Source organism: Penicillium atrosanguineum, assembly GCF_028827265.1.
Source record: "Penicillium atrosanguineum strain IBT 20685 chromosome Unknown utg000001l_segment0_segment0, whole genome shotgun sequence".
NCBI lineage: Eukaryota > Fungi > Ascomycota > Eurotiomycetes > Eurotiales > Aspergillaceae > Penicillium > Penicillium atrosanguineum.
Window position 1 is genome coordinate 1,432,943 of NW_026623133.1, and position 24,542 is coordinate 1,457,484.

The window sequence follows — 24,542 nt, forward strand, 5'->3', positions numbered from 1 at the left end:
ATTGGTGACCTCGGAGAGTGTATCCAGATTTGTAGGTGAATAGGGTTTACTCAAAATAATGAGTACATTCCCAAGGCCAGGGTTCTTAGCGGAAATGAGCATGGAGACATTCATTCACTTGATCTCATTTGACTTTATGTTTCCAAATTTTCAGACTCCCATGCTCTATTCCACAATATCTCACTTATTTTTGAGATTTTGGCTGTTCGTTAAGTTCACCAACGGGTAGAGGGGCTAGAATACACTTGGTCATCAGCACAGCTGTTAGATGGCGGGAGTGATTCTAAAACGGTAGATAGCTAGGCTTGTAAGTGACTCTTAAGGATCGCTAAGAAGACGATTATGTTATGCATAGAGATACAAATGCTAGAGACTGGTACAAGATCTGTGTAAGGGCTGGTCATTCAACTTTTTCCACCAGAAAAGGCATCTCTCCCTCTAGATTTGGGCTGTTCAATCCCGTTGTCGAAACCGGCAAATAACCTGCCGACGCCAAAACCGCATTGGAATAGCAGCGGAGGCCATACCGTTTAAGCGTGTGTCTGTACCAAAAAAAGGTCCAAACTACTGCACTTGAAAAGAGTCCGGCAATGAAAATCCCAACGAGTCGTTCAGTATCTCTAGGAGCTGCAGCCTTGATCGAGTAGGCCACCAAGAAGGTTTCGGGATCATCAGGCTTGGGCAGAGTTTCGCCAGTCCAGTACTTTGGACGAGGGGTACGCAAGCTAGAAGATGCACCTAGTACCTCCATGCTGGAATCCAGTGCTTCGACAGAAACCCAGTCCATGAAACCTCGAGCAATGAATGAAGTCTCGAATCCTTCCTTTTGAACAATGCCGATTTCTGTCCGGTTGCTGGTCGAATTTGCTTGAGCAAAGAATCGCCAATATTCGATATCAGTGGCTCCGTTCCAGCTGACGTGGAAGACAGTGGAGAGTTCGGACCCATTGACACCATAGGATTCTGACAACAGCGTCGGTGGATATGAAGGACGGCCAACCCAAGGGAATTTGTATGATCGATAGGTATCATGTCTGTCAGAACTGAATTTTGCCTCCATAAGTAACCGGCCATCGGCCGAGAACTCGGAAATATAGCTATCCCAAGACCAACCGACGAAGACATTGGTGTTGGGAAGCGTCTGCATATTCCCACGGCGTTCTGTGCTTCCTCCGTCTGGGCGCATGTACCGACGAAGGATGGTCGCTTTCATAGCCACAATGTCCAATTCAACATACAGGGCGGACGAAACTGGTTCTTGCACGTTGGCGTCAATAGCCCCGTTCTGTAGGAACGAAATAACGTAATGTGTTTCATTCACAGCGATGAACCTTGCGTCATGTTGACCGAAAAAGTCAAAGTCCTTGGCAAAATTATTCTTCTTGCCGCCAAGACGCCATATGATATGACCATCTTGGCCAGAGATAAGATAGATCGTGCTTGTATGTCGTGCCGAGAGCAAATAGTCACCGTATTGGTTTTTATCGATAGCATTGGCGTGCATGAAGTCCGGGTGGAGATATGTTAGATTCGTGACGAAGCTTTCATCCAAGCCTACTCTGCCCGGACTTTGCCAGTCCACTGTTCGTGCCTCGGCTGTTGTGTTCCCTCCGGCCAGGAGGTCGATCTCGATGAAGCCATTGACATCGATTCGCGCGCCCTTTTCTGGCTGGCCAAAATCAATCAGAGGTTGTACATCACGACTTACTCGGATCATAAGGGCTTTCGACCCGTTATCAATCACGTTAAAATCATGGGTGTCAATTTCCCCAGACGGGATAGAGATAGTGCGCTCGTGGTTGTAGTTGCTGTCAAATATTATAACGGAGCCATTGGTTTCCGGGGCAAAGTGCTCGTGAAACAGCATCCAAGCTAGAGCTTGCTGTGGCTCGGAACCAGGACTACCTGGAGTCGCTAGATCAATCACTCGAAAATCAAAAGAAGGTCTGTTGTCGCTCTCTGCCGAGCCAGCCCACACTAGGACCTGAATACTATAGTCAGTATGTGAAACGATAGAAGAAGCACGGGAATAAACACGAACACCATCCTGATCAAAGATGTGAGGTCCCATTTGGTACGGGACCCACTGGTCTGTTTCTGCATCGCCGTCATGTGTCCAGTAAGGCGCCGTGAACAAATAACCGGGAGCTATGGCAGAACGATCGTAGTGGGTGATGTTCCATTTTACTATGCGATGATCTGGTAACTAGGGTAGAAAGATAGCATAAGCTTGCAAACTGACCCCCCTAAGTTCAGAGACTCACGGTGCGATATTGGATGTAATCATCATCCTCAAATTGAAATGGATGTTTTTTTGCTGTAGCGCCAGAAATGAAAAGGAAAGAGGCAAGGAAAAAGGAAAACATTCCGTTGTGACCTGTGAGACGCTGAGCGAACGATCGGCCTCAAGGAGATGTCATTAGGACCAAGAGAGCGGAGAATACGAAAAGAAAGGAGAATACGAAAAGAGAGGAAAATACGAAGTAAATGAAGAAGAAGGTCAATAGATGAACGATCTTAAGGGAGGCTGTCGCCCATTAGAAAATAACATTTTGCCTCTTTGAGTGGCCCCTGAGCCCACAAGAGGCACGCGATCAATCCAATCTTGACCGGAGTGACCCGGTACCATAGAGAAAAAAAAAAAGATAAGGGTCTAGGCGAACGCTACCCCCTTAGGCTAGTGCTGGTCTGTTTTGGGAGCAATCATATGGCCGGTGAGGAACGTGGCTCGGCCAATTTGGTCCAATTCTCTTCGTGTATGGGATTGTAGGTTCTAGATCCGACCGGGAACCACGTGTGTGGAGCGCGCTCCACGCGTTTCTGTCTTGGGCGAGGATAGGCGAGGCGAGTGAACTCTTATATGGCTAGTGGATCGGCTATTGGACAGGCCCGGATTCCGGCCAAAAGAGCCGCTTGGAGCGGACCAATTAGGAAGAACATTTTGTAGATGAAGCTTACCGAAGATGCCCAATGTCTAAAGATCATAACTACATAGCACATCGGGATTTTTTGCAGACTTCAAATGGATCTCTCATTCCAAAGTCGGGTAGATCGGACTACACTCCCTCTTATGTACTGACAGTGCCTGCAAAGCAGGATTAGTGCGCCCTCTGGGGCTAGCGCTTACTATTTCGCACCTAAGCTTTGAGAAGGCATGAACCCCATCTCGTTGTGACAGATGTAGAACATATGTCCCCTCTGCTGAATACAGTAATGGGGGTACTCAGTTCGAGAACTCTGGCAATATGCAATCCAAATATTGGATAGACAAATACAAACAGCAGATATCCGGGATTCACACATTTTCCGACCAAGAATGGATCCCTTCTTAAAGACAAGGTCGAGTCATGTACTGTTCGTGGATTTTTGGTGTTTACGTCTACATCTATATCGAGTCGTCAGGTTTGTTTTGTAGCCCTGTGGCTTGAAAGGCCTAGGCCAGGTAGTTGAATTTGCTCACAGATGATAATTTGAAGTTAGATACTCATGCCCGTAACTTCTGCGACCTCACTACCTAGACCTTCACGTCATCTTCCTTGGACTCAGAGAGAAGAGAGGATGAAGAGAAAGGCAGGTGCGCGCCCATGAAATACTGGAGTTCCCAGGGTGGCTGTTCAAGGTTTCTGTCCGATGCCTCTTTAGGCACGTAGTCACAACTGCATCTACATCTAAAGCCTATGACTGAGTCACATTGAAGGTCAAAAGAAATACAACAGGTTTTTCCAAGGTTGGAATGAAAGTCAAGTTTGGTTTCGCTCTATGCTATGCACATAACGCTACACTAATCTATGCGCAACCTTATCGCTCAGCCAACAATCCAAAAAGCATCTCTGTACGCTTCCAATATTCCTGTGCGAGTTTCCGCATTGCCTTCACTGCCTCCGCGCCTGGGCCCGCGCTCTTCTGCACGCGTTCTGCGACGCCAGCCAGCTGGGTCGCGTCGCCTAGCATGTTGGCTAGATACATTGCATCGAAGAAGAGTTGGACTTTCCAGTCGTGGAGAACTTCAGTGTGGGATGGCGAGTTGGGAAGTTCTGTGGTCTCCGTCTCGGTCTCTGGAGAATTTTCCGCGTTCTCCTCTTCGTCGCCGTTTTGTGCATCCTTGTCACCTTGGGTCTTGGGCTCTTTGATCTCAGGTTTCCAGGCTTCGAGTTCCTCGAGGGTGGAGCCAAGTGCAGTCTCCAGATGCTTCTGTAGCGATTCCTTTAATACTTTCACGGTTGATGGGTCCCAGAGATCTGAACCATTTTCATCCATGGTGGCTGTCAGACGGCGCAGGTATTTGAATGTACCTGGTGACGGCTGCACAGGGACAGGCGGTGCACCTTCCCAGAGCGATCTGCCAGGAACGACCTTGGCCTTGCCGGTCTCGGGGTGACACTTCGATGACGGGACGAGCGATAGCGAGCCATTTTGAGCAACAATATCGGCGGCGAGTAGCTTCTGCAGCTCGGGTACGACGTTGCTGGAGAACGTAAAGTCTTTGGCAAGGAAGTCTGTTGGAACGTCCCTCCGCACAAGGCGGATAACTCTGAGAAGGAATACAGCCTTTTCGCTTGCGTGGGAGGGTCCAAGTCCCTTGAAGACATCGCCAACTGATAGTTTGAGACTATCAAGAGCCTCTTGCACAGCCGAGTGGAGGGCATCTGATAGAACCTTGGGGTCTTCTTCGTTGAGTTGTGGGTTAACGTCGATGTCTTCGTCGTCGACTTCGCTGCCAACGAGGATGTCAGTCCATTTTAGGCGACGTAGGGAGTCAATAGACTCGTCAACCTCCTGAATGGATGCAAGCCATGATTTATATTTCCGAAGAACTGTAGACACATGTTCATCACGACCAAGGAGTCGGTCCGCGACAGTCTGTTTGAAAGACACAGCACCGTTCGAGAAATCTGCATTGATAATATCCGGGTCCCAGAGGGAGCCAAAGGTCTCATGCTCTGTAGTTTCCCAGGCAGAGATAGTAGATGATATTTGACCTGCGACTTCGTCGATTGATTGCACTTGTCCTGCCAGTACTCGTTTGAGGTGGTCATTGAAGGTTTTACGCAGGCGCTCGAGGACGTCGACAGAGCCATGTGTGATGGTTGAACCCCAAGATGACAGCCATAGCTCCACGGTATCAGCGCGGAGAGATAAAAGTTCGGTGAAGTTGTTACTGTGGGCAAGGCTCTTCTGGCAGCTCTCGGCAAACTTATCAAAGGCTTGCAGAGACCACTCTTTGATTGATTCCACACCCTCAAGGCGGCTCAGTTCACTCAGCTTAATCCACGGCGTAAAGTTCTTGACATCGGGAGCAGCCCAACGACCGAGAACCTCAATATCCAGGCCGTCCAAGCTGCGAATCTCCGGGTCAGAGAGAATAGGTCTTGTCTTTAGCTTGGAGAGAATATCGGAGAATTGGCGTGACCGCAGCACTTTGGAAGTCTGCAGTGTGCGAACGAATAGTCGAAGACTCTTAGGAATGTTTTCGCGCGACACGGCCAGCTGGTTGACAATAACATCCAGGCGGACCTGGTGGAAATGGTGAATGGCATCGTCCGAAGAAGAACTGGTAGCGAGACAGTATGCCGCCAGAGACTCAATGATGTTATCCTCTGGGACGTTTATAGAGGTGAGGCGCTTGTCAATCCGTTTCAACAAGGCTCGGCGGAGAGATGCCAATTGATTGCGGAGGTCATCGAGGAAGGGCAAGGTGCTCTCGTGTTTTGAAAGAGTGGTGTGCAATAGCCGGGAAACAACCATAATCTTTGCTACGAGTAGCAGCGATGCCCGTTTGCGTAGCAGTCTTGCGATAGAGGTAGTGCAACGGTGGAGAAGCGCAAGTTGCGCGCCAAATGCGTGCTTCTCGCCGTCTATCCCAATGTTAGCAATGACCATAACCAACGCTCTGGGGGTCCATACCCTTCTCAGCAGCATCACTCTTCACCAACCGCGCATGTTGGTGCTTCTTCTCAACAAGTCGCGGGTTGCATCGTCGTCCAACATCCGTTAAGATAGACTCCACGTCCTGTATCTCCTGATTCATAGAAACAATGGTCTCGGCAGTTCCAACGAGTTCTCGATATCGGGTCCTAAAGGCATAAACAACGTCAGCAACTCTCCAACGTTATGCGGCGCGGAGTATTTACCCCACGAGAGCTCGGAGCTTCTCCTTATTGCTCGCGATATCCCGGCGCAATTCCTGCTCCACGCGGCGGACCGTGGGAATCGGGTACTGGAATGCATCGTGCCATGATGTCAGGCTCTGGGGATCCGGGGCCTCAGGGGCCATGCTGAATGGGCGATACTGGGGAGAAGCTCGAGGCCGCGTTGAGACCAAATCAGCATCGGTGCCTGAGGCGGTACGCTGATTCAGCTATCGTTATCGGCAGGTGACTCAAAAGAAAATCGTCCCCCGCGATCCCCTCCATTATTCAGCTCCTACTTTCTTGTTGAAGAACTCTTCAAGATGCCGATGATGGACTCAGAAACTTCTCCGGTGGAATCATCTTCCAATGATCTGCCGGACCGGCTCCCTTTCCCGCCCGTCACATATTCTCACATCTTGCACTGCTCATACCATGACTGGCATCCTCGGTATGTCATACATATTTGAGAATATATTTCCCCAAAACGTTCTAATATTTGCTACCAGCTATCGCACACTTGCCCCAAAATCCCGCGTCATCCCCGTCCCATCTTCGTTTGTCAACTATCTCCGCGCCGACGGCATAGTTCTCCCACCCGAAGTGGTACGTCCAAGTGACGACGACGATTACGATACTTTCTCCGACGATGGCGAAGAAGAAGAGGATCCCTCGAAGGATTGGCCAGAGATTCACACTCGGGTCAAAGAAACAATCACCGAATTCGGCAAAGTAACTCCAAAACTCAACTGGAGCGCCCCGAAAGACGCAACATTCATGTCTGCCACAAACGACACAAAGTGCCAAACACCTAACGACATCTACCTCCTCCTCAAAAGCAGCGATTTCATTACCCATGACCTAGACCACCCCTTCGACGATTGCGTTCCTGACTCCGCGGAAGGTACAAACGGCCACTCTGAAGTCGAGAGCGTTCTCCCCGAAGTTCCCTACCACCTAGTCCTCCGCAAATACGCCAACTTCAACCCCTCGCTTGAGTTTAGATGTTTCGTCCGCAACCGCAAGCTTCTGTGTATGTGTCAGCGCGACCAGAACCATTTCGATTTCCTATTCGAGATGCGCGATATGCTGCGTTCGCGCATCCAGTCGTTCTTCGACGAGAAGTTGCGGGATTCATTCCCGGATCCTAACTTTACATTTGATGTTTACATTCCCCAGCCGCATCAGCGGGTTTGGTTGGTTGATATCAACCCGTGGGCGCAGCGGACGGATCCGTTGCTGTTTAGCTGGCTCGAGATACTCCGTATGAAGGGTCCTATTGGGTTTGAGGAAGAGGGTGATGATTTGAATGAAGGGTTTGTGCGGATTTCATTGCGGGATGGAAGCATTATGACTTCTGGTTCTGCAGCTGATGGCAACAGCGATGAAGACTCGGGATCTTCGGAAGATGAGGCTGAGGACGCTTTAGAAGAGGGTGATGATGACATGGCCCCATTTTTGCCTGAGTTCCGTCTCATTAAGAAGAATGATCCCGAGGCATATTCTTTTAGTACCCCGCAGTACTCGGCCCATAAGGTTCCCAGGGAACTGGTTGATGCTTCGCTGGCTGGACCTGCTGGAATGAGTGAATTTATGGGCAAGTGGCAGGATATCCTGGCGCAGCAGGAGCGCGAGGATCAGCAAGCTAGCAGCGACTCTGAGTAGAGCTCATTGACATTGTGGCGCTACCTTGCTTGGTGTTACGAGATCATGTATAAAAAATATAAAAGTACATTTCCGGGGAATCGACTATTTCAATCTACATGTACCCGAAAAGCCTTGGACTTCAAAGTTCCATGGTATTGTCCTCGTTATAGTAATATTCGGAATCAGTTTACCTCCACACTCTTTGACTCTAATTTCCGAACCCTAACTTAAAACACTCTAACATTATGACAATAAATCATTCATATTTACCAGGTAATGCAGTACAATCTGACAAGGATTACTTGAAGGTGGCTAAATTTAGACTTGCGTGTTTTATGCTAGGGGTCGGGTACGAAAGCCTAAGAGTGGAGAGGTAAACATGATTTCGAATATTACTGTAGGACGTAGATGCAGATTCAAAGGGATAATTGAGAGTCTAAAGCCCCTAAGTAGACATCTGCCTTGCCATCAAAGTCGGGAGGCTCACAGCCATCAACTCACAGCTTATGCTTCTTCTCACCAGAAGCCAGCTTCCGGAACTCCTCCTGCGGAATCCCCAAAAGGAAGCGCTCAAGGCCGGCAAATGCCTCGATCCCATTCTGACGGTCCAGAATCTCCCTCTCGGGTCTCCGAACAAGCTCCTTAATACCGAGCAAACTCGTCTGGTTAAGATGCGTTCCAAGACGCTCGTCAACCTCAAGCAAAACATTCTTCAAGAAACCGGCCGAATCATTCTTATCCCCCGAAGCCGCAGTAATAACCTTATTGACGAACCCGGTTGATACGAGCTCGTCACAGGTAATCCGCTTGCTCATGATAAGCGCCTCATTGGCCTTGGCAATTCCAAGACGCTCGACGAATGCGCGACTGGCACCGCCTTCGGCAACGAGGCCGAGAGACGAGAATGGAGTCAGCAGGAATGCGTGGGGCGCGGCATAGATGAAGTCTGCGTGCGCGATTAGGGCTGCAGAAAGGCCTACAGCTGGGCCATTTAGGGCGACGACTAGGATCTTGCTGTGGTTATAGAAGGTGCGGGTTACGTCGACATTGTTGGAGACAAAGCTGCGGACTAGATCGCGGCGGACGCTGGAGTTGAGGTCTCCACTAGGACGAGAACTGGTCACATCTGCGCCGCTGTTGATAATGTTAGTATTGTGGAATTGGGGATCCGGAAGATGGACTGTTATATTTGTGAACGTACGCAGAGAAGAATCGACCTGTTCCGGTGAGAACGGTGATGAAGATATCATCACGGCGCTCAATCTCGCGCAGCCGCTGGCTGAGGAGGTAGTAAAGATCCTGATTAAGGGCATTCAACTTATCGGGTCGGTTGAGAGTAACGATCGCAACACGATCTTGGAAAGTGAGGGTGACAAGTTCTTCGTTCGACATTTTGATATTGGGAATGGGAAATTTTGGGGTCAATTGACAGGATGATCAGTCTAGGACCTCAGGCCGGCCAAGCCGAACATATACTCACCTCAGGCCGCCTGTTTTTGCGGGGAGCCGAGGCCCGCGGTAGATCAGGTGACCTATATCGTTTGCACTGTTTGTCCGAATGAATAATCAACCCCGTGACTGGATATTAGACAATTCGATCATTCCAGTTGCATGACCAGTTATTCTGTACACAGACAGATCTCGATCTCAAGAGTGCAGCCCAATTGAGTACTGAATCCCGTTATTATCTGCTGGGATATACAAACCTACCATCATGTCCAACATCCTCCGCAGACTCCAGGGCGGAAACCTGGAAGTCTTCAAGGTACGCCAAACAAAGTTGCCTCCCCAACCCAAGCCTTTCCAGATGGCTGTTTCCATGGAAATATGGGTTGCAATGGCCGTATATCAGTCCGTTGGATCCGCCGCTAACCGAAATAACAGTTCGGCATGTACATCCTCTTCCCCATCGGCTGGATGTACTACTTCGGCACGAATCTTGACGACCGCTTTAAAGTGAAGGGCTTCTGGCCCACCGAAGAACAATCGCACAAGATCCCTCTCGACAAGGAGGAAATCGATCAGGAGTTGGCGCGCATGCGTATGGCTGACACTATGCGACGGGAGCGCCAGGCCGCGTCTCAGGCTCAAATCCAGGCTCAGCAGGCCCAGGCTGCGAGCACTGAGCAATGAAGGTCGTCTGCAATGTATGATTTCTTGAGGAGCGAGACAAAAGCATGAGGATGGAGGATTGCTACGAGGGCCTGGCGCGGAGAACGAGTCATGCTTCCAAGGCTGGCTCGATTTTCTCCAGCCTGCCTCCTTGAGCATGATCTCTCCATTGATATAGGTTTACACGTTGGAGGGTCAATTGTACAACACTCTGCTCTGGGCATATTTGGAGTTTTGGATGGGATTCTTATGAACTGGATATTATTATTTCTTGTCTATCATTACCGGACCTGTGCATTATACATTCCCCGTTGATTAAAATTATATGCAAATAGGGCAAACACCATCTCTACCAATCGCAGTCATGGACACAGCAGAGTATCAATTCACGATACAATCTGCGAACAGAAACACCGAACGAATCGAACCCTGCAAGCCACGGATGGGGACAGGGAACGCCGCGCCACAAAAAGGATCGAACAAGGGGTAGCACTTGGCACTTTGTATACTCCCCAAGATGAGCTGCCCAACACTCGTTCTCAAAACAAATTGAAAAACGCCCTGATACGCCAGCATGTACATGGAAGGGGCCGAGTACACCGAACGTGAGAAATTAGAAAACGTCTCGGCCCCGCGCCCCAATTCTTCCCCACACCTCAACTTCCTAATGAGCTTTCATATGGCGTGCTTAGAGCTCGGCGAGTCGTTGCGTCGTTGTCACGGCTGTGTTCTTGGCTGTCTCGTAAACTACTCCCAGGGATCGTGTGGCACTTTCGCCGAACACGGAGCTCATGGAGGATAGGCGGGAGGAGATGAAGGGGCGCTCGCCGACGGCGTAGTAGTACATGTGTGCGTAGATGGAGCGGAGGTGGTCGGGGAGGTAAATGTAGATTCCAGCCGCGATCATGGTGATGAGGGTGAGGAGCAGAGAGTCTAGGAAATAAGCGTTAGTCGCATGGTCCGGAGACATCGAGAATTGGGAGTGTAATGGTTCAGAAGAAACATACTGAAGATGAATTTTTCCGTCGGGGTGAGCATGTAGATGGCGAAGGTCACCTCATACTGATAGATCTTCAACCGCACCCAGCGGACAAGGCTGGTCAGAATCCAGAGGAAGAGTGCCATTGCTGTGGGTTCGTGTAGTCGCGTGGGTGGGTAGGATGAATTGCTCGAGACTCTTATGGTCGGCGTTCGGTCGTTTAGAATCCCGAGGTGAGATTGGCTTCTTTGTCCGCAGACGCAAGTTGTCAGGACGGCTTGGCAACGCTGGTGCCTGGTTGAATACGCCCGCTGAGTAGGGGACGCCGGTGATGTGGAGGAGATATGAAGACAAAGTGCGATGTTGCCAAGTCCTTACACAATCATACTGATTGGGGATGGATTTGAGGTGGGCCGGAGGTCGAGGCGTGCGTGGACAGTGGCTGCCGGAGCTCGGTGTAACTTCAAGGGGGCGAAGACGGAAGGGCCCTTGGGGCGTAGGGATAAGAATAAATGAGAATTGAAACAAGCAATGACCGTAATGGGGTGAAGGATAATGTTCAAGGAGCGAAATTAAGATCCGGAGAAATCAGAAAGGAAAAGGGACGTGACGGGCGCCCCCTGTCGCCACAGACTGCACAATTTCGGCGGCCCGTTTCAGGCTCTTCATTATTCATCACCGACTATGAAATTATGAAATGGATTGTGATCATCGGTCCCATCTACCCAGGAGCGAACCAATCTGTATACAAGCAGAACGGAATTGATTATTTGGTCTTCTTCTGTCCTAAACTCTGTTAAGTCAACTGGTGCTTTATAGATCTTTCTCCGTGAGAGCTGAGAGCAAAAAGCGGCGTGAGATGAGCACCGGAACGGAAACGACACACCAGGAAATAGCAAAGGAAATCGGAAATACGCTACTTAGGTAGCATATTCCATAGTCATTCCCTTAATTGCAAGAATCCCTTTTCTTATGTAATGACAATTATTTATGAAAGTCCCTCTCGACAGAAGACCTCGGACGCAAAGCACCGTTATCTTATCGAAGCCATTCACAAAGCGTCGCATCTCCAACTCCGCCGCAAAAGCGCAATGCTACGCCTGCGGCCCTGGTTAGGGCTCGTCAAGCCCACAATACCGCTATCGACATTAATAGCATCACGCGCATTTACTCAAACCCCCCTCCTCCCAGAAAAGCCGCTCCCCGCGCGCCTCAAGCTCAACGATGCCGACCTGACAGTATCCTACCTCAAGGGCACCGGCCCCGGCGGGCAGAAGATTGTGAGTTCACTCCATGGCTTCAATAGACACAAGTTCCTGGCACTGCTAACACAGAAAGAACAAAACCAATTCCGCCGTCCAGATCAGCCATAAACCCTCTGGCATTGTCATCAAGTGTCAGGCCACGCGCTCGCGCTCGCAGAACGAAAAGATAGCGCGCTCGCTATTAGCAGACCGGGTCGAGGCGCGTGAGAAGGGGGATAAGAGTCGCGTTGCGCTGAAGGCGGCGGCGGCGAAGAAGAAGAAGGCTAGTAAGGTTAAGAAGGCGAAGAGGAAGTATCGGGCTCTGGAGAACGGGGAGGAAGGTGTGGCTGAGGATCTCGAGGATGGATATGAAGATGGAGTTGAGGATGAATTGGAAGGCGAAGGTGGCAAGGAAGAAGTGAAGAAGGTTGGTGAGGTGTCTCAGGGCTCGTCTGGGGCTTAACTACTCGGCAACATCTTGAAGATGCTTCGCACCATCTGTACAGTACATGATGCATTGGTTTGGCGTTTGGATCCATTGAGATTCGTGTTGTTTACCCCGTAGCACAGAGCTGGTCTTCAATATCAATACAGACCAGCCAATTATTCGGAGGTTGTTTCTGGGCACATTTCTTCCAATATAGACATGGCATCAAGCGCGATGTTGTGCACAATTTCGGAGAATTCAATACTAAACAATGAACCTACTTGCCGAGCCCTTTTATTGGAAATATCCATTAGGCAGCTGCCAATATCTAACTAGATAGTTGAGGCCAAACACCCTCAAGACTGGATCTAAGAGATTCATTCATTGCATGCATACATGCCGCCCCTCGCGCAGATTTTGCCTCGAAGAAGAGACGACTGCGTAGTGAAATTGTTTTTCAACCATTTTTACTTTTCATCGAATTGACCAGCTAGGTCCCTTCAAGACCGAACTCAGGAGATATAGCTGCCGAGCAAAGTCCTGTCATTGTCGTCCAGACGCGTTTGCGCAAACTGCGAAATGCGGCCGTTGTAGCGCTTGTCCGCTTCTTTGAGATAAGCACCCACCCAGGACTTATAATCATTGCCAGTTTCAGGCCACGGGTCCTTGACCACGGGACGGATGGTGTTCAGAGGAGTGAAGCCAACGCCAAATGACATCTCCTCAACGTCCACATCGACGTCGTCCTTGAGGGCGACCGCCGGGGGAAGCTCGAGGAGCCTAAGCAGTCTGTTGCAGGTAATGCCCCAACCTTTAGCGTACTTGTTTGCGAAGGCATCAGAGTTGGCCAGGGTCTTGGTGAAGGAGATCACGGCTGTCTTGCGGTCCAGGGGACGTGCGAGCTTCTGGGTATCCTCGATGATGACTCCGAGATAGACTTGAGTGAAAAGTCTGCGAAGATGTTAGCATGTTGGGGCATGTCGACTCATTGATGCAACTCACTTCTCTTGGATCTTCTCTGTCGCCTGCATGACGAAGTCGGGGTTGTATCCCTTATCGTCGTGGGCAGTCACGCAGTGGTAGAAGCGGACAAAGCGGAGCGATAGGTTCTCGGTCTTAGAGCCCTGCAGACGCTGCATGATAATTTGCATGATCATGACGAAGTACGGCTCCAACGCGGCGCTAATCGAGACTGTTAGTAGATGATTATGATATTCGGGGACTGAAGACTTACGGAGGGAAGTTCGACACAACCGTCTCCAAAAGATCAAAGGCATAGCCCTCGTTAGCCTTGGTCGAGACCAACTTTTGGAAAATACCCAGAATGGGCTCAAGCTGATTGTGCTCGAGGATGTACTGGGAACCTCTAGAAATGATGGAGGACAGCAGACGAACAAGGGCAGGGGTGTTTCCACGCGACTCCCACATGACGGGCATCAGAATGGGTGCAATAAGTTCCTGGTAGTATCCAGGAAGAGTTGCGGAGGAGTTGGCCTCCAGAAGAGCCGCAAACAGTTGGAAAACATAGGGCATGAATTCTGGGAAAATATCAGCTGAAGTCAAAATATAGTGGTGGTGTATGACCGACCTTGCACATCACCTTGCAAAATGGCGGCGAAGGGTGTGTACAGAGCTTGCTCAAGCTTGTCGGGGTTGGCAGGAGCGGCATAACTACGACATATTAGCATCGGTTGAAATTTGTGCCAAAAAAAAGACTATAAAAGACTCACCGGATGAAAGCGCCCATGGCTTCGAAGTGGAAGTAGTAGAATCGCGGGTTGCTAGGATTGCTGGAAATGACCTGAGTGATAGTAATCAGACGCTCCAGAACAGTATCCGCGAATGGAACCACACCCTCCTTAATAACAACCAGAACACGCATCACGCATCGCATAAGGAACTCGTTCTCTTGCACCTTCTGAGGGGCAGGGTCGCTCTGGATCAGCTTGAAGATGTGTTCCAGCAAATCCTTAGCCAGAGGAGTGATCTGAGTCGGGGCAATGACGGGTTGTCCTTGGGCATCAGTAAGGACGAGAACCCGCTCAAGAGCAATTGCAGCATATGTGTAGACAACATAGTTGGAGGAAGCCAGGTGGTTCACCAGAATGGGGAGAACACCTTGCCATTGGTCTTTTGTGATGATGCTACGGAAGTTGTAGAGATACTTGATAGCATCAACCTTGAGGATGGGGTGGATGCCAGCATCGGTGACCAGATCCGAAGCAAGGTTTTGCGAAAAGAAATCGGTGATGCTGACCAGGTTGTTGGTAGCAGTGACACCGTGTGTCGAAGTGGCAACGCCCTTGGCCGCAATCGCAGAGAAGAGATAAGTGGCCGTATCCTTAGCCTTCCAGTTTGAGGCCGGGTCCTTAGCAAATTCAGCCAAGTAGTGCTCGGTGTACTTGAGAGTAACCTTGGTCACGGATTCCTCGAATTTCTCCGCCAGTCGTCGGAGGAAGTCGGTAGCAGCCCGCCGCCTGGTCTCGCTATCGGATCCTTCCAGGTCTCGTCGGATGAATTCAATCGGCTCATCCTCGAACAGTTCCTCGTCCGACTCGCGCAGGCTGACGTTGGGTAGAATGACCTTCTCAATAAGTTGACCCAAAGTTTCATCGGCCTGGAAAGAAGCGGCATGCTCGGGCATGCTGGCGACCGAGGTCAAGAAGTGCAGAGCTCGGCTCACCAGAAGGTCGTACTTGGTCTCCTGGCCAATGGTGGTCAAGAAGCTCCACGAGCTCTGGATAAACTGCCCAACAAGGCCACCGAATGCATCCAGGTATTTCTGCACGTACAGAGTCAGAACTTCGAAAATTCCAGCACGCACATATTCGAGCAAGCCAGCCTCGGTATCGTCATCGGTGTAGAGAAGTTGGTTGTCATAAGTGAGGTACTTGAGCAACATCTGAGCAATGCCGGAGATGTTGTCTTCAAACATGGGAGGGAGATCGTGGCAGGATAGATCGTAGAATAGTTTGATCATCAGGTTCAATTGAGTGAAGCCCTTTGTCAAATTCTCCTTGTTGCCCTTGTTTTCCTCAAGATAGGCGTCCAGGCTCTAGAAAATGAGACAGAAAATTAGAATGCATACTCAACGTGCAGTCTTCGCCAAAAGGGAGAGAGCCGATCTTACCTCCAAGAGACCGAGGAACGGAGTGCCAAACTTGCCCAACACATGGTTGATCTCCACATACAGATCGTTGGATTGGAAGAGCGGGCGCCACCGCTTGAAAATGGAGTGTGCAACCTGCAGCACGCCAATGTTGGTGGTAGGGTCATTCGACAGCTTAGAGACGAGATCCTGGAAGGGAGACAGAAACGTTAGCAGAGGCGACCGAGCACGCTTAAGTGTACTTTCTACTTACATCCACAAGGGTATCCCAGCGCTCCCAGAAATCACTGTCGGCGATCACACTGACGGCATCACCAAGTTGAGACTGGATACCGGGGGGCATAGAAATCATCAAGCTGATCAACTCGCGCTTGATGGTTGTAACCTCCTCCAGCGGGAGCTTGTAGTTTCCATCCTCGTTCGTCCAGTTGCGCTTAATGAAGTTCTTAAAGCAAAGGGCGCTAGCGAGGCGGATGTGGTTCGGGGAGGATGGGGACGCCGTGATGTGAAGGAGTTGTAGCGAGAAGCCAGGCTTTTGTTCTTCCTGGCGTAGGGCATTTTCGGCTGCAGACAGAGGAGAATAGGTCAGTGATTATCAAAAGTACCATTGAGAGGACATTGCCCGCTCACCTTCCTTGTTCCGTCTCGGATCCAAGCTTGCCTCCAACAGAGCTCCAAGAGCCTCCGCCATTTTCACCGGACGTGGGGTATCAACAGAGGGAGGGGCCGGTCTGAAGAAGAGCAATGCGCAATGGTAGATGCGGAGAGAGTTTTTTCTGCGACGTCAGAGCCCTTTAAGAACAACGGGTGAACGAAGTCGGTGACAGAATGCGCGGGTAAAAGCAGAGCTCAAAGATCATAATAAATAATGAGGGCCGACGATATACGGGCAGCCCACCGCAACAACACGCTAATCCCTATATGGTTGGTGCGTCACATGTGCGCTATTCTGCTTCTGGCGGCTTAAGAGCCTCAGGCCAAGATGTATATTTCTTTGATCGCCTGGGACATTGCAAACGGCCCTGAACACTCTGTTTCTGGTGAGTTGCTCTGGAATTCAAATCTTCTTTAGGCATAATTTGAGACATTTATTGATTCTTTCAATCTATGGGTTTGTGTAAAAGTCTGTCTGAGGATGCGTAGACAGGTAATTTGTTCACTACTTGTCTACTCAAGCTTTCGAGTGCTGATTTCGAATTTTGCACGAGGATACATATTTATTTGCAATTCTTGATTAAAATGTAGTGATGCAGTGATGGATTGAATGCTCTATATAAATTATATGTTTGTTTTTTTAATCCATGCCTAATGATGAACTCCGCCAGATCCTGTACATATGCTTAGATGATAATGTTGTCAACGCCATTGGCCAACTTGTCCGCCTCATTCGCCTGAGACGCCTTCATAACCTCATCGAAGACACCAGCGGCAGCAGAAACAAATCCAAGGAAAGGCTTGCTAGGTGCCAGAACACGGGAGAGATACTCAGGGTGGAACTGAACACCGACGAACCAGGGGTGGTCCTCCAGCTCAACAATTTCCATGCGCTCTCCCTTGTCGTCCTTGCCAATGAAGTGCAGACCGGCCTTCTGCAGCTGGTCAATGTATTCGGGGTTCACTTCATAACGGTGACGGTGACGTTCGTCAACGGATGTGCGGTTAAGACCGTAAAGAGCACGGAGTTTAGACCACTCCGAGTTCTCCTGGAAGATGGTTGGGCGCGAGCCAAGTCTCATTGTGCCTCCGAGGTTGACCTTGTCAATCTCAGGCATGAAGACGATCATGGGGTGAGAGGTACGTTCATCCAATTCGACGGAGTTGGCTCCCTCGAGACCGCAGACGTGACGAGCATACTCGATCACGGCAATCTGCATACCCAGGCAAATACCCAGGTAGGGCACCTTCTTGGTACGGGCCCATTGAGCAGCGAGCATCATACCCTCGGTACCTCTGGTACCAAAGCCGCCAGGAACAAGGATTCCGTTGGCGGTGGTAAGGGCGTGCCACGCGGCATGATATTCTTGGGGGTTTTCTGCCCTCGCGCTGTGCTCGAGGTGCGAGGCATCAACCCAGATGATGTTGAGCTTCTTGCGAGAAGCCATGGCAGCATGCTCAAGTGACTTGATCACAGAAAGATAAGAGTCATGGAGACTGACATACTTTCCGACCAAGGCAATCTCGACGGTGTCGAAAACGTGCTCTTGGGAAGTGGTCAGAGTCTTCCACTGTTTCCAAGTGGACTGGCCCTTGATCACCAGAGACTGAGGAAGTTCAACATTCTGGATCTTGAGAAGATCACTGAGCACGTGCAAGAATCCTTGCTTCTCAAGGAGCAGCGGGACATGGTAAGTGGAGCTGACGTTGTGCACGCCAATGACCTGCTCGGGTTCCACCTGGCAGAACATAGCGATCTTATCGGTGGTAGCTCGATCCAGAGGCCGTTCACAGCGACAGGCAATCAGATCAGGGCTCATACCAGCTGAGCGAGCGTCACGAATAGCCTGTTGCGTGGGCTTGGTCTTGAGCTCATCCCCAATTACGGGGACAAGGCTGACATGAATTTGGACAAAGTTATCCTTGCCAGCTCGGCGACGGAGCTGACGCAGACCCTCGACGAAAGGAGCGCTCTCAATGTCACCCAGAGTACCGCCAAGTTCGATGACACAGACGTCGGGCTGCTCGTTGGATTCGTCAACGGGGGTCCGAGCGACGCGCTCAATCCAGTCCTGGATTGCGTCGGTCAAGTGTGGCACGATTTGGACGGTACGGCCGAGGTAATCACCACGTCTCTCTTTGGTGATGCAGTGCGAATAGATCTTGCCGGTGGTGATATTGTTATCTCTTCCGAGAGTAACTCCAAGATAACTACAAGACCGATCATCAGCTTTCTGCAAGGGTTTTAATTTTAATTTTTTTGGAGGGTGACTCACCGCTCGTAGTTTCCGAGGTCAAGATCTGCCTCTCCGCCGTCGTTCAGCACGAAAACCTCTCCATGCTCAGTCGGTGCCATGGTTCCGGCATCAACATTGAGATAGGGGTCAATCTTAATGGAAGTCACACGAGCTCCGAGGGTCTTGAGCAACAAACCGGCACTCGAGGCAATTACGCCCTTACCGATGCCAGAGATGACACCTCCAGAGACGACGACGTACTTCATGATGACGGTGTCGAAAAGAGTGAAAGTTCAAAAGAATCCAAATATTTGAAGAGAATGAATAACGAGGAAAAGGCCCTTTGTCGAGTATATCAAATGTAGGGTGTCCTTCCTGGCTTCTGCCAGGAGGGGAGGAAGAGAAAAACACTGCAGAATTGAAGCTGCACTTACTTTTCACGGCTCACCGCCCCCCACTTTGACTTTTTTCTGCTTCATTTTCTGCTGCTCCACCAGGGCGGTGACTACACAATGACGGCCCTATCCCGTGACTTGGGCTGGAATAACCTCATTCCCCGTGATTTCAAGTGACTCCTCTACACCCCTTCCGCCTGTTGTTTCGTCGCTCATCCTCACATCTATCGAACCACTCAGAGCACTACGAGCTGTTCATTGTTGAACTTGTAGCTCTTGCGCATCCGTTCGGTCCATTTGCCTGCGCGGGTCCCGCTTTGACACCCGGCGCCAGATTGTACTTTTGCTGCAGCGCCTCCGAGAGTACCGACTTTGCCCCTGACTGCACAGGATATTCATCAAAATCTCCTGATGCTCTGAAAAGCTTGTTTTCGATCCTTGATTAACGGTGAGGCTGCATTGCCCAGCCCTGGGGGTTATGACACATCATACTGACTAGATGCCCTGGAATATACAGATAGACCAAGTCTTCATTCGGACCCCACCCTGCCATTTTCAGGCGGATGTCTTCCGATGATGCTCCTTCAGCACCCCAACACAAACTCTCTTCTACCAGCTTCGTCGATGTCTTCAAGACTCTAGGAGTCGGCCGTCCGAAATCGCATTCTCCGGTTTCTCTGCAAGAGAGCAATAACGACCAAACAACAGATAGTCGAGGAAACAGCCGGCTTGTGCTCGGATTCGAATCAATGCATCGTGGCAGCGTTGTGTCAAGCTCGTCGGATACCCCTAGTGGCCCGGATTTCGATGCTTCTCTCCGGATCTTGTCCAACAAGCAAAATTTGGCCCAGGCGGTAGAAGAAGCAGAGGCGCTGTCAAGAACTATTCCCTGGTTTAGTGCAGAACAGTCAATGGTACTATGGGAGGCAGCGGAGTATCTTTTACATCATGAACATTCCGGGGAGGCCCAGAGGAGCGGGGGCAGGTTACTGGAAGCGATCGCAGCCCGTCAGGATCTATCACCATCTTCGAGGCGTGTCATTTTTGAGGCCATCGCCTGCCCCACCGACCCTGAGCTGGTTGCTTCGCGGGTACAGTCGTTGGTCGCCTTATCGGATCACGGCAGAAAGTTGGACTTCACCAGTACCTCTATTCTCCACATCATTGCTTCGTGGGTTATGCCTCTCTATGACACTCTGGCCGCTGCACGCAACAAAGCGAAGAGGGTGAAAGCTGCCAAGCCCAACGAGCTTAGCCACTATGAAGCGGTTTTGGAAGAGCTCTTCCAATTTGCGGAGGACTTGATCACTCTCCAACGCAAGCCACCAACCCAGGAGGAAATTTCACTGCTCCTTACAGAAACCATCACTGTTTGCAAGAAGACAAGTGTGGCGAGTGATATCAAGAACTCACTGGCAGTGTTTGAGGCTATCATTGACTATGCAAATGTGCCAGATGCCAGCTTCATTCCTCTCCTGGAAGTGCTTTGCAGTATTCATGCCTCTGTTAAATCCCTCTCTGGACCTACTTCTCGGACAGTTCGCAGTTTGGCAAAGTCTCGACGACAGGAAGAAATGGTAAACACCTTGCATACATTCATGAGGGAATCATGCGCCAAAGACCAGTCACGGAATTTAAATGTTCTTCGAGGCACGATTTACGTCTTCTCTGATCTCGTTCGTGACTACGGTCAGAATGGAATGCCCCAAATTAGTTTTGGTGAATTGGTTGATTCGCTTTTGGCTATTGCTCAGAAAGACGAGGGCAAGGTTGACGCTGATGTATTGGACCTCTGTCTAAGCATATTGGAGGGCAACTTCGTCCGAGTTGCGTTGGCGTGTGATTGGTCGAGCTTTGTCGAGCTTCTGCTCCTATGTTCTCGGCGGGTCTTTGACGAACCCGAGGACTCCGTCTCATCTCCGACTAGTCCACCGCAGCACCCTGTTAAGAACACACCTGATGATACCAGATCGCACATTGTTGCCAACACAACACGGATAGCATCCGCCATTGAAGCACTGTGGGAACAGCTCACCAACGAACAAAAACAACAATCTACTCAGTTCTTGATGAGAGGATACGCGCACATCGAGCCATCTCAGGCTGAGCTGATCATCAACCATATGCGACACGACAAGATCTGCTATCCATCCGAAGATTCGTCTTGGGTGCAGCACTGCCAGGAATTGATTGAGCGTTTCATTCAGCCTCGAAAACAGAGCTCCGATATTCGTATCATGGCTTTGGATACGCTGAAAGAGGCTCTTTCTGGCAATGATCAGCTCCTTTTTGCGGAAGAGCATGGCTTGTTGGATCGGCTCCTTCAGGACTTCTCCGCAGAACACGACCTTCTATTTTTGGAATCGTTGGTCTCGTTTATCACGGAACCGGCAACTCAAGTCAACGATTCCGTATTCAAACGCTTGGTGGACACCATTAGCTCTCCTATGGCGAATGACTTGCACACCGGCGAACATCGCGAGATTTCTCCCAACTACAACTCCTCTCGTCGCACATCAACCACCAGCCTCTTGGAACTGACTTTGTCCAATGTGTGTGCTGTGAGCCTCGTGAAGATGATGCTTCGTGCTTTGAATCATTCTGGTACCAAGTCTGTCATCATTTTCGAAGCTCTTTTGCAGATCGCTCAATCCTCGGATCGTCCAACCGACTCCCGCCTGACTGTCTTGAAGCTACTTTTCCGGCTTCGTTGTGACTCAGCAGGATCTGTGACGGTAGTGTCAACATCAGAAGGTGATTTCTTGATGAATGTTTTGGGCCGGAATGTCGATGTCGCCGGTATGGTGCATACATCTGTCGACAGTCCTACGAAGGACGTGCCGCATGATGCTTTGCCGCCTCTAGCTAACGCGAAGATCCCTTCGAAGGAGCCATCATCCAGCCTTTCGTCTAAGTCCGCCCCTCGAGGCTCCATTTCTGCCCGTTCTTCAAAGTTGACAGCTCCGGTATGGACACATTCCTTGCCACAGGTTCTTCCGGAGCAGCCTCCCGGAGAGTCCAGCCGTCTTGTCTTTGCCTATACAATGGACGGCGCATTGGACCCGCCCGAGTCCATGCCGGCTCAGGTTGGCGTTTTGAAGGTGAACATGTGGCTTGAAATTGTGATCGCGTTACTTCAACGAGAGACCGACTGGGATGTCTACAGCTATCTCCTTACGCATCTTGGGCCCCAGCTTGCCAACAAGGACTTCTTCAATAACTCGATTCCTCAGGTCAAGCTGCTGCGTAGCATCTTGTGCGATCAGGTCAAGAATGAGACATTCCATGAGCCCCCGGTAACGACTGGCTTGAAAAAGAGCGATGTGGCCGCTTGCATCTTCGATGCGTTGTGTATGCTGGTCAGCTATCACGAGCATTTTGCTAAAAGTGAGGAGGATGACCTTGTCCGGGCCTTCATGTCTGGTATCATCGGTTCCTGGGGTGCGACTTCTCGTGGATGCATTCAGGCACTCTCGCTATGCTGTCACGAGATCCCCATGTCGGTCACCAAGTCACTTATGAGCATTCTCGACAGGATGGCTAAAGTAATTACCATGTCGAACATTGCCGTTCATATCTTGGAGTTCTTGGCTCTGCTTGCACGACTTCCGGAGGTCTATGTCAACTTGCGAGAAGAGGAAATTCGCACCGTGTTTGGAATCTGCATTCGATTCCTGCAGACAACCCGAGAACAGCGTTACAGAAGCTCTGACTCACATTCGGTTCGGCCTGCTCAGAACCCATCAGCAAGATCTAGTGTTGGTTCACGGGAACATGCCGAAGCCACCGAGCCCCCTACACAAGATGTCATGTCAAGCTACGTCATGACCTTGACATATAATGTTATGGTCTTCTGGTTCCTGTCTCTGAAGCTGCAGGATCGCGCAAGACACGTCAACTGGATTACTAGCCGTCTCATCTTCCGTGATGACAATGAAAAGGAGGTGGTCGAGGAACAAAGCCAGGTTTTCATCGACCTGATGCAACGTGTTGCATTCTCAGATCTTGGCGAGACTATTCCATTCGAAACATTTCCTCCCACTCCAGAGGATGGACCTGTGTTAAAGAAATCCTGGGCTGTGGGCATGAGTCTCGTCACCGTTGAAACCGCCGGTGCATCTGGACTGACGCAGATCACGAAGCGCCAGGCATCTGGCACAACATACTCAGTGTATCAGCAGCGGACAGCCCCTGTACTTCCACATCAGGTGCCTGCAACTGTAGATGCTCACCTGCACTCTGATTCTACGCGCACAGCAATTCTACCGAGCCACATCATGCTGCAGATGACCGCGACTGCCTTCCCAACCCCGACTGTGATGCAGCCCATTCCAATCCCCGAGGATGACATTACTCGACGAGCAATCAGCAGCTTTGATCGTATCGATATTGTCGACGGTCACAAGATCGGTGTTGTCTATGTTGATAATGGTCAGAACAAAGAAGCCGAAATTCTGGCCAACACTGGAGGCTCTGCAGACTATGAGCACTTCCTCTCGGGGCTCGGATTCAAGGTGTCGCTTCGGAACGCCCAATTCAATACCCAGGGTCTATACGCCGACACTGATGGAGAGGCCACCTATGCGTGGCGTGATCGAGTGACCGAGATTGTGTATCATGTCGCGACCATGATGCCTACTGACTTCGACCGCGATCCTACCTGCATCAACAAGAAGCGGAATATCGGCAACAACTTTGTTACCATCGTGTTCAACCGTTCCAACCTCCCCTTCAACTTCGACACGATCCCGTCCCAGTTCAACTCCATCAACATCCTCATCACACCCTCGAGTAATGTCGCGTATGATGAGTCTGGCTCTGTCAAGGGAGAGACCGATCCAGATCAGCTTTACTACAGTGTGCAAGTGATGAGCAAACCGGGCTTCCCTGACGTCTCACCTGCTGCAACCCCCAAAGTCATCTCAGGCAGAAACTTGGCGCCGTTTGTGCGAATTCTCGCCCTCAACGCGTCTGTGTTCTCTCTCGTCTACAACACTGAGGGCGGCGAGCATGCATCTTCCTGGCGCACCCGTCTCCGCGAGATCAAAAAGGTTCGCGAACGAGCATTGGCCGCCCAAGCCCAAGGCTCCGAGGCTTCAGAGGGAGCCTACCCAGGCCTGCGCCGCAACACGAAAGCCAGTATCTTCTCCGAAGAAACACCTATCCGCACTCCTCCAGCCAAGACCGACTCTATCTCGGAATGGACCGCAGCCTCGGATACAAACATTCTCCAGAATCTCGATTTCTCCCGCTGGAGCCGTTAGTGTTCCTTCTACCCACCTACTTTACTTCCCTTCCCAGATGGGGCACTCCTTTACCCTCCACTCACCTTTCTTCTCTGAACCTTTGATTCTCAACTCACCAAATATACACCCCCAAAAAGAAACGACAGACCTTGCCACGAGCAATGAACGACCCCCGGCACGAATTCATGTACATCACCTTGCTTTTTTGTAATGCAGCACTGCGGCATTTGTGAATACCCCATCCCCAAAAGTTCTGTGTTTTATGTCTTGCTCTCTGCTCTTTTTCGGCAAAACGGAGACTGGGCGCTTGTTTCTATTTTCTGGTCTTCAGATCGAATAGCTTCCGCAATTACGATCGATAGTG

At 50.4% G+C, this 24,542-nt stretch overlaps 10 protein-coding genes across 10 annotated transcripts; 4 read left to right on the forward strand and 6 right to left on the reverse strand.

The window, feature by feature from the left end:
* Positions 1–400: 400 nt before the first annotated feature.
* Positions 401–2,366, reverse strand: N7443_000546 (Permease cytosine/purine uracil thiamine allantoin; the record flags this gene model as incomplete). The annotated part of the gene is made up of 3 exons (XM_056880602.1): positions 401–1,984; positions 2,042–2,206; positions 2,265–2,366. 3 exons carry the CDS (start codon positions 2,364–2,366, stop codon positions 401–403), a joined length of 1,851 nt encoding a protein of 616 aa, XP_056745840.1.
* A 1,432-nt stretch (positions 2,367–3,798) lies between these two features.
* On the reverse strand, positions 3,799–6,274 carry N7443_000547 (COG1/VPS51 family protein; the record flags this gene model as incomplete). The annotated part of the gene is made up of 3 exons (XM_056880603.1): positions 3,799–5,855; positions 5,905–6,074; positions 6,132–6,274. 3 exons carry the CDS (start codon positions 6,272–6,274, stop codon positions 3,799–3,801), a joined length of 2,370 nt encoding a protein of 789 aa, XP_056745841.1.
* A 177-nt stretch (positions 6,275–6,451) lies between these two features.
* cdc123 (cell proliferation protein CDC123) lies at positions 6,452–7,793 on the forward strand (the record flags this gene model as incomplete). Its single annotated transcript, XM_056880604.1, has 2 exons — positions 6,452–6,579; positions 6,638–7,793. 2 exons carry the CDS (start codon positions 6,452–6,454, stop codon positions 7,791–7,793), a joined length of 1,284 nt encoding a protein of 427 aa, XP_056745842.1.
* Positions 7,794–8,272: 479 nt separating this feature from the next.
* On the reverse strand, positions 8,273–9,167 carry N7443_000549 (dodecenoyl-CoA isomerase; the record flags this gene model as incomplete). Its single annotated transcript, XM_056880605.1, has 2 exons — positions 8,273–8,909; positions 8,977–9,167. The coding sequence occupies 2 exons, from the start codon at positions 9,165–9,167 to the stop codon at positions 8,273–8,275; spliced, it is 828 nt and encodes a 275-aa protein (XP_056745843.1).
* Positions 9,168–9,489: 322 nt separating this feature from the next.
* Positions 9,490–9,908, forward strand: N7443_000550 (uncharacterized protein; the record flags this gene model as incomplete). Its single annotated transcript, XM_056880606.1, has 2 exons — positions 9,490–9,540; positions 9,660–9,908. 2 exons carry the CDS (start codon positions 9,490–9,492, stop codon positions 9,906–9,908), a joined length of 300 nt encoding a protein of 99 aa, XP_056745844.1.
* A 667-nt stretch (positions 9,909–10,575) lies between these two features.
* N7443_000551 (serine palmitoyltransferase small subunit family protein) lies at positions 10,576–11,012 on the reverse strand (the record flags this gene model as incomplete). The annotated part of the gene is made up of 2 exons (XM_056880607.1): positions 10,576–10,820; positions 10,895–11,012. 2 exons carry the CDS (start codon positions 11,010–11,012, stop codon positions 10,576–10,578), a joined length of 363 nt encoding a protein of 120 aa, XP_056745845.1.
* A 945-nt stretch (positions 11,013–11,957) lies between these two features.
* Positions 11,958–12,573, forward strand: N7443_000552 (peptide chain release factor family protein; the record flags this gene model as incomplete). The annotated part of the gene is made up of 2 exons (XM_056880608.1): positions 11,958–12,146; positions 12,205–12,573. 2 exons carry the CDS (start codon positions 11,958–11,960, stop codon positions 12,571–12,573), a joined length of 558 nt encoding a protein of 185 aa, XP_056745846.1.
* Positions 12,574–13,049: 476 nt separating this feature from the next.
* Positions 13,050–16,337, reverse strand: N7443_000553 (uncharacterized protein; the record flags this gene model as incomplete). Its single annotated transcript, XM_056880609.1, has 8 exons — positions 13,050–13,488; positions 13,540–13,719; positions 13,772–14,075; positions 14,126–14,208; positions 14,268–15,592; positions 15,668–15,835; positions 15,900–16,210; positions 16,277–16,337. 8 exons carry the CDS (start codon positions 16,335–16,337, stop codon positions 13,050–13,052), a joined length of 2,871 nt encoding a protein of 956 aa, XP_056745847.1.
* Positions 16,338–16,986: 649 nt separating this feature from the next.
* N7443_000554 (uncharacterized protein) lies at positions 16,987–18,803 on the reverse strand (the record flags this gene model as incomplete). The annotated part of the gene is made up of 2 exons (XM_056880610.1): positions 16,987–18,511; positions 18,577–18,803. 2 exons carry the CDS (start codon positions 18,801–18,803, stop codon positions 16,987–16,989), a joined length of 1,752 nt encoding a protein of 583 aa, XP_056745848.1.
* A 692-nt stretch (positions 18,804–19,495) lies between these two features.
* N7443_000555 (putative GTPase activating protein (Tsc2)) lies at positions 19,496–24,196 on the forward strand (the record flags this gene model as incomplete). Its single annotated transcript, XM_056880611.1, has 1 exon — positions 19,496–24,196. One exon carries the CDS (start codon positions 19,496–19,498, stop codon positions 24,194–24,196), a length of 4,701 nt encoding a protein of 1,566 aa, XP_056745849.1.
* Between the last annotated feature and the right edge of the window lie 346 nt (positions 24,197–24,542).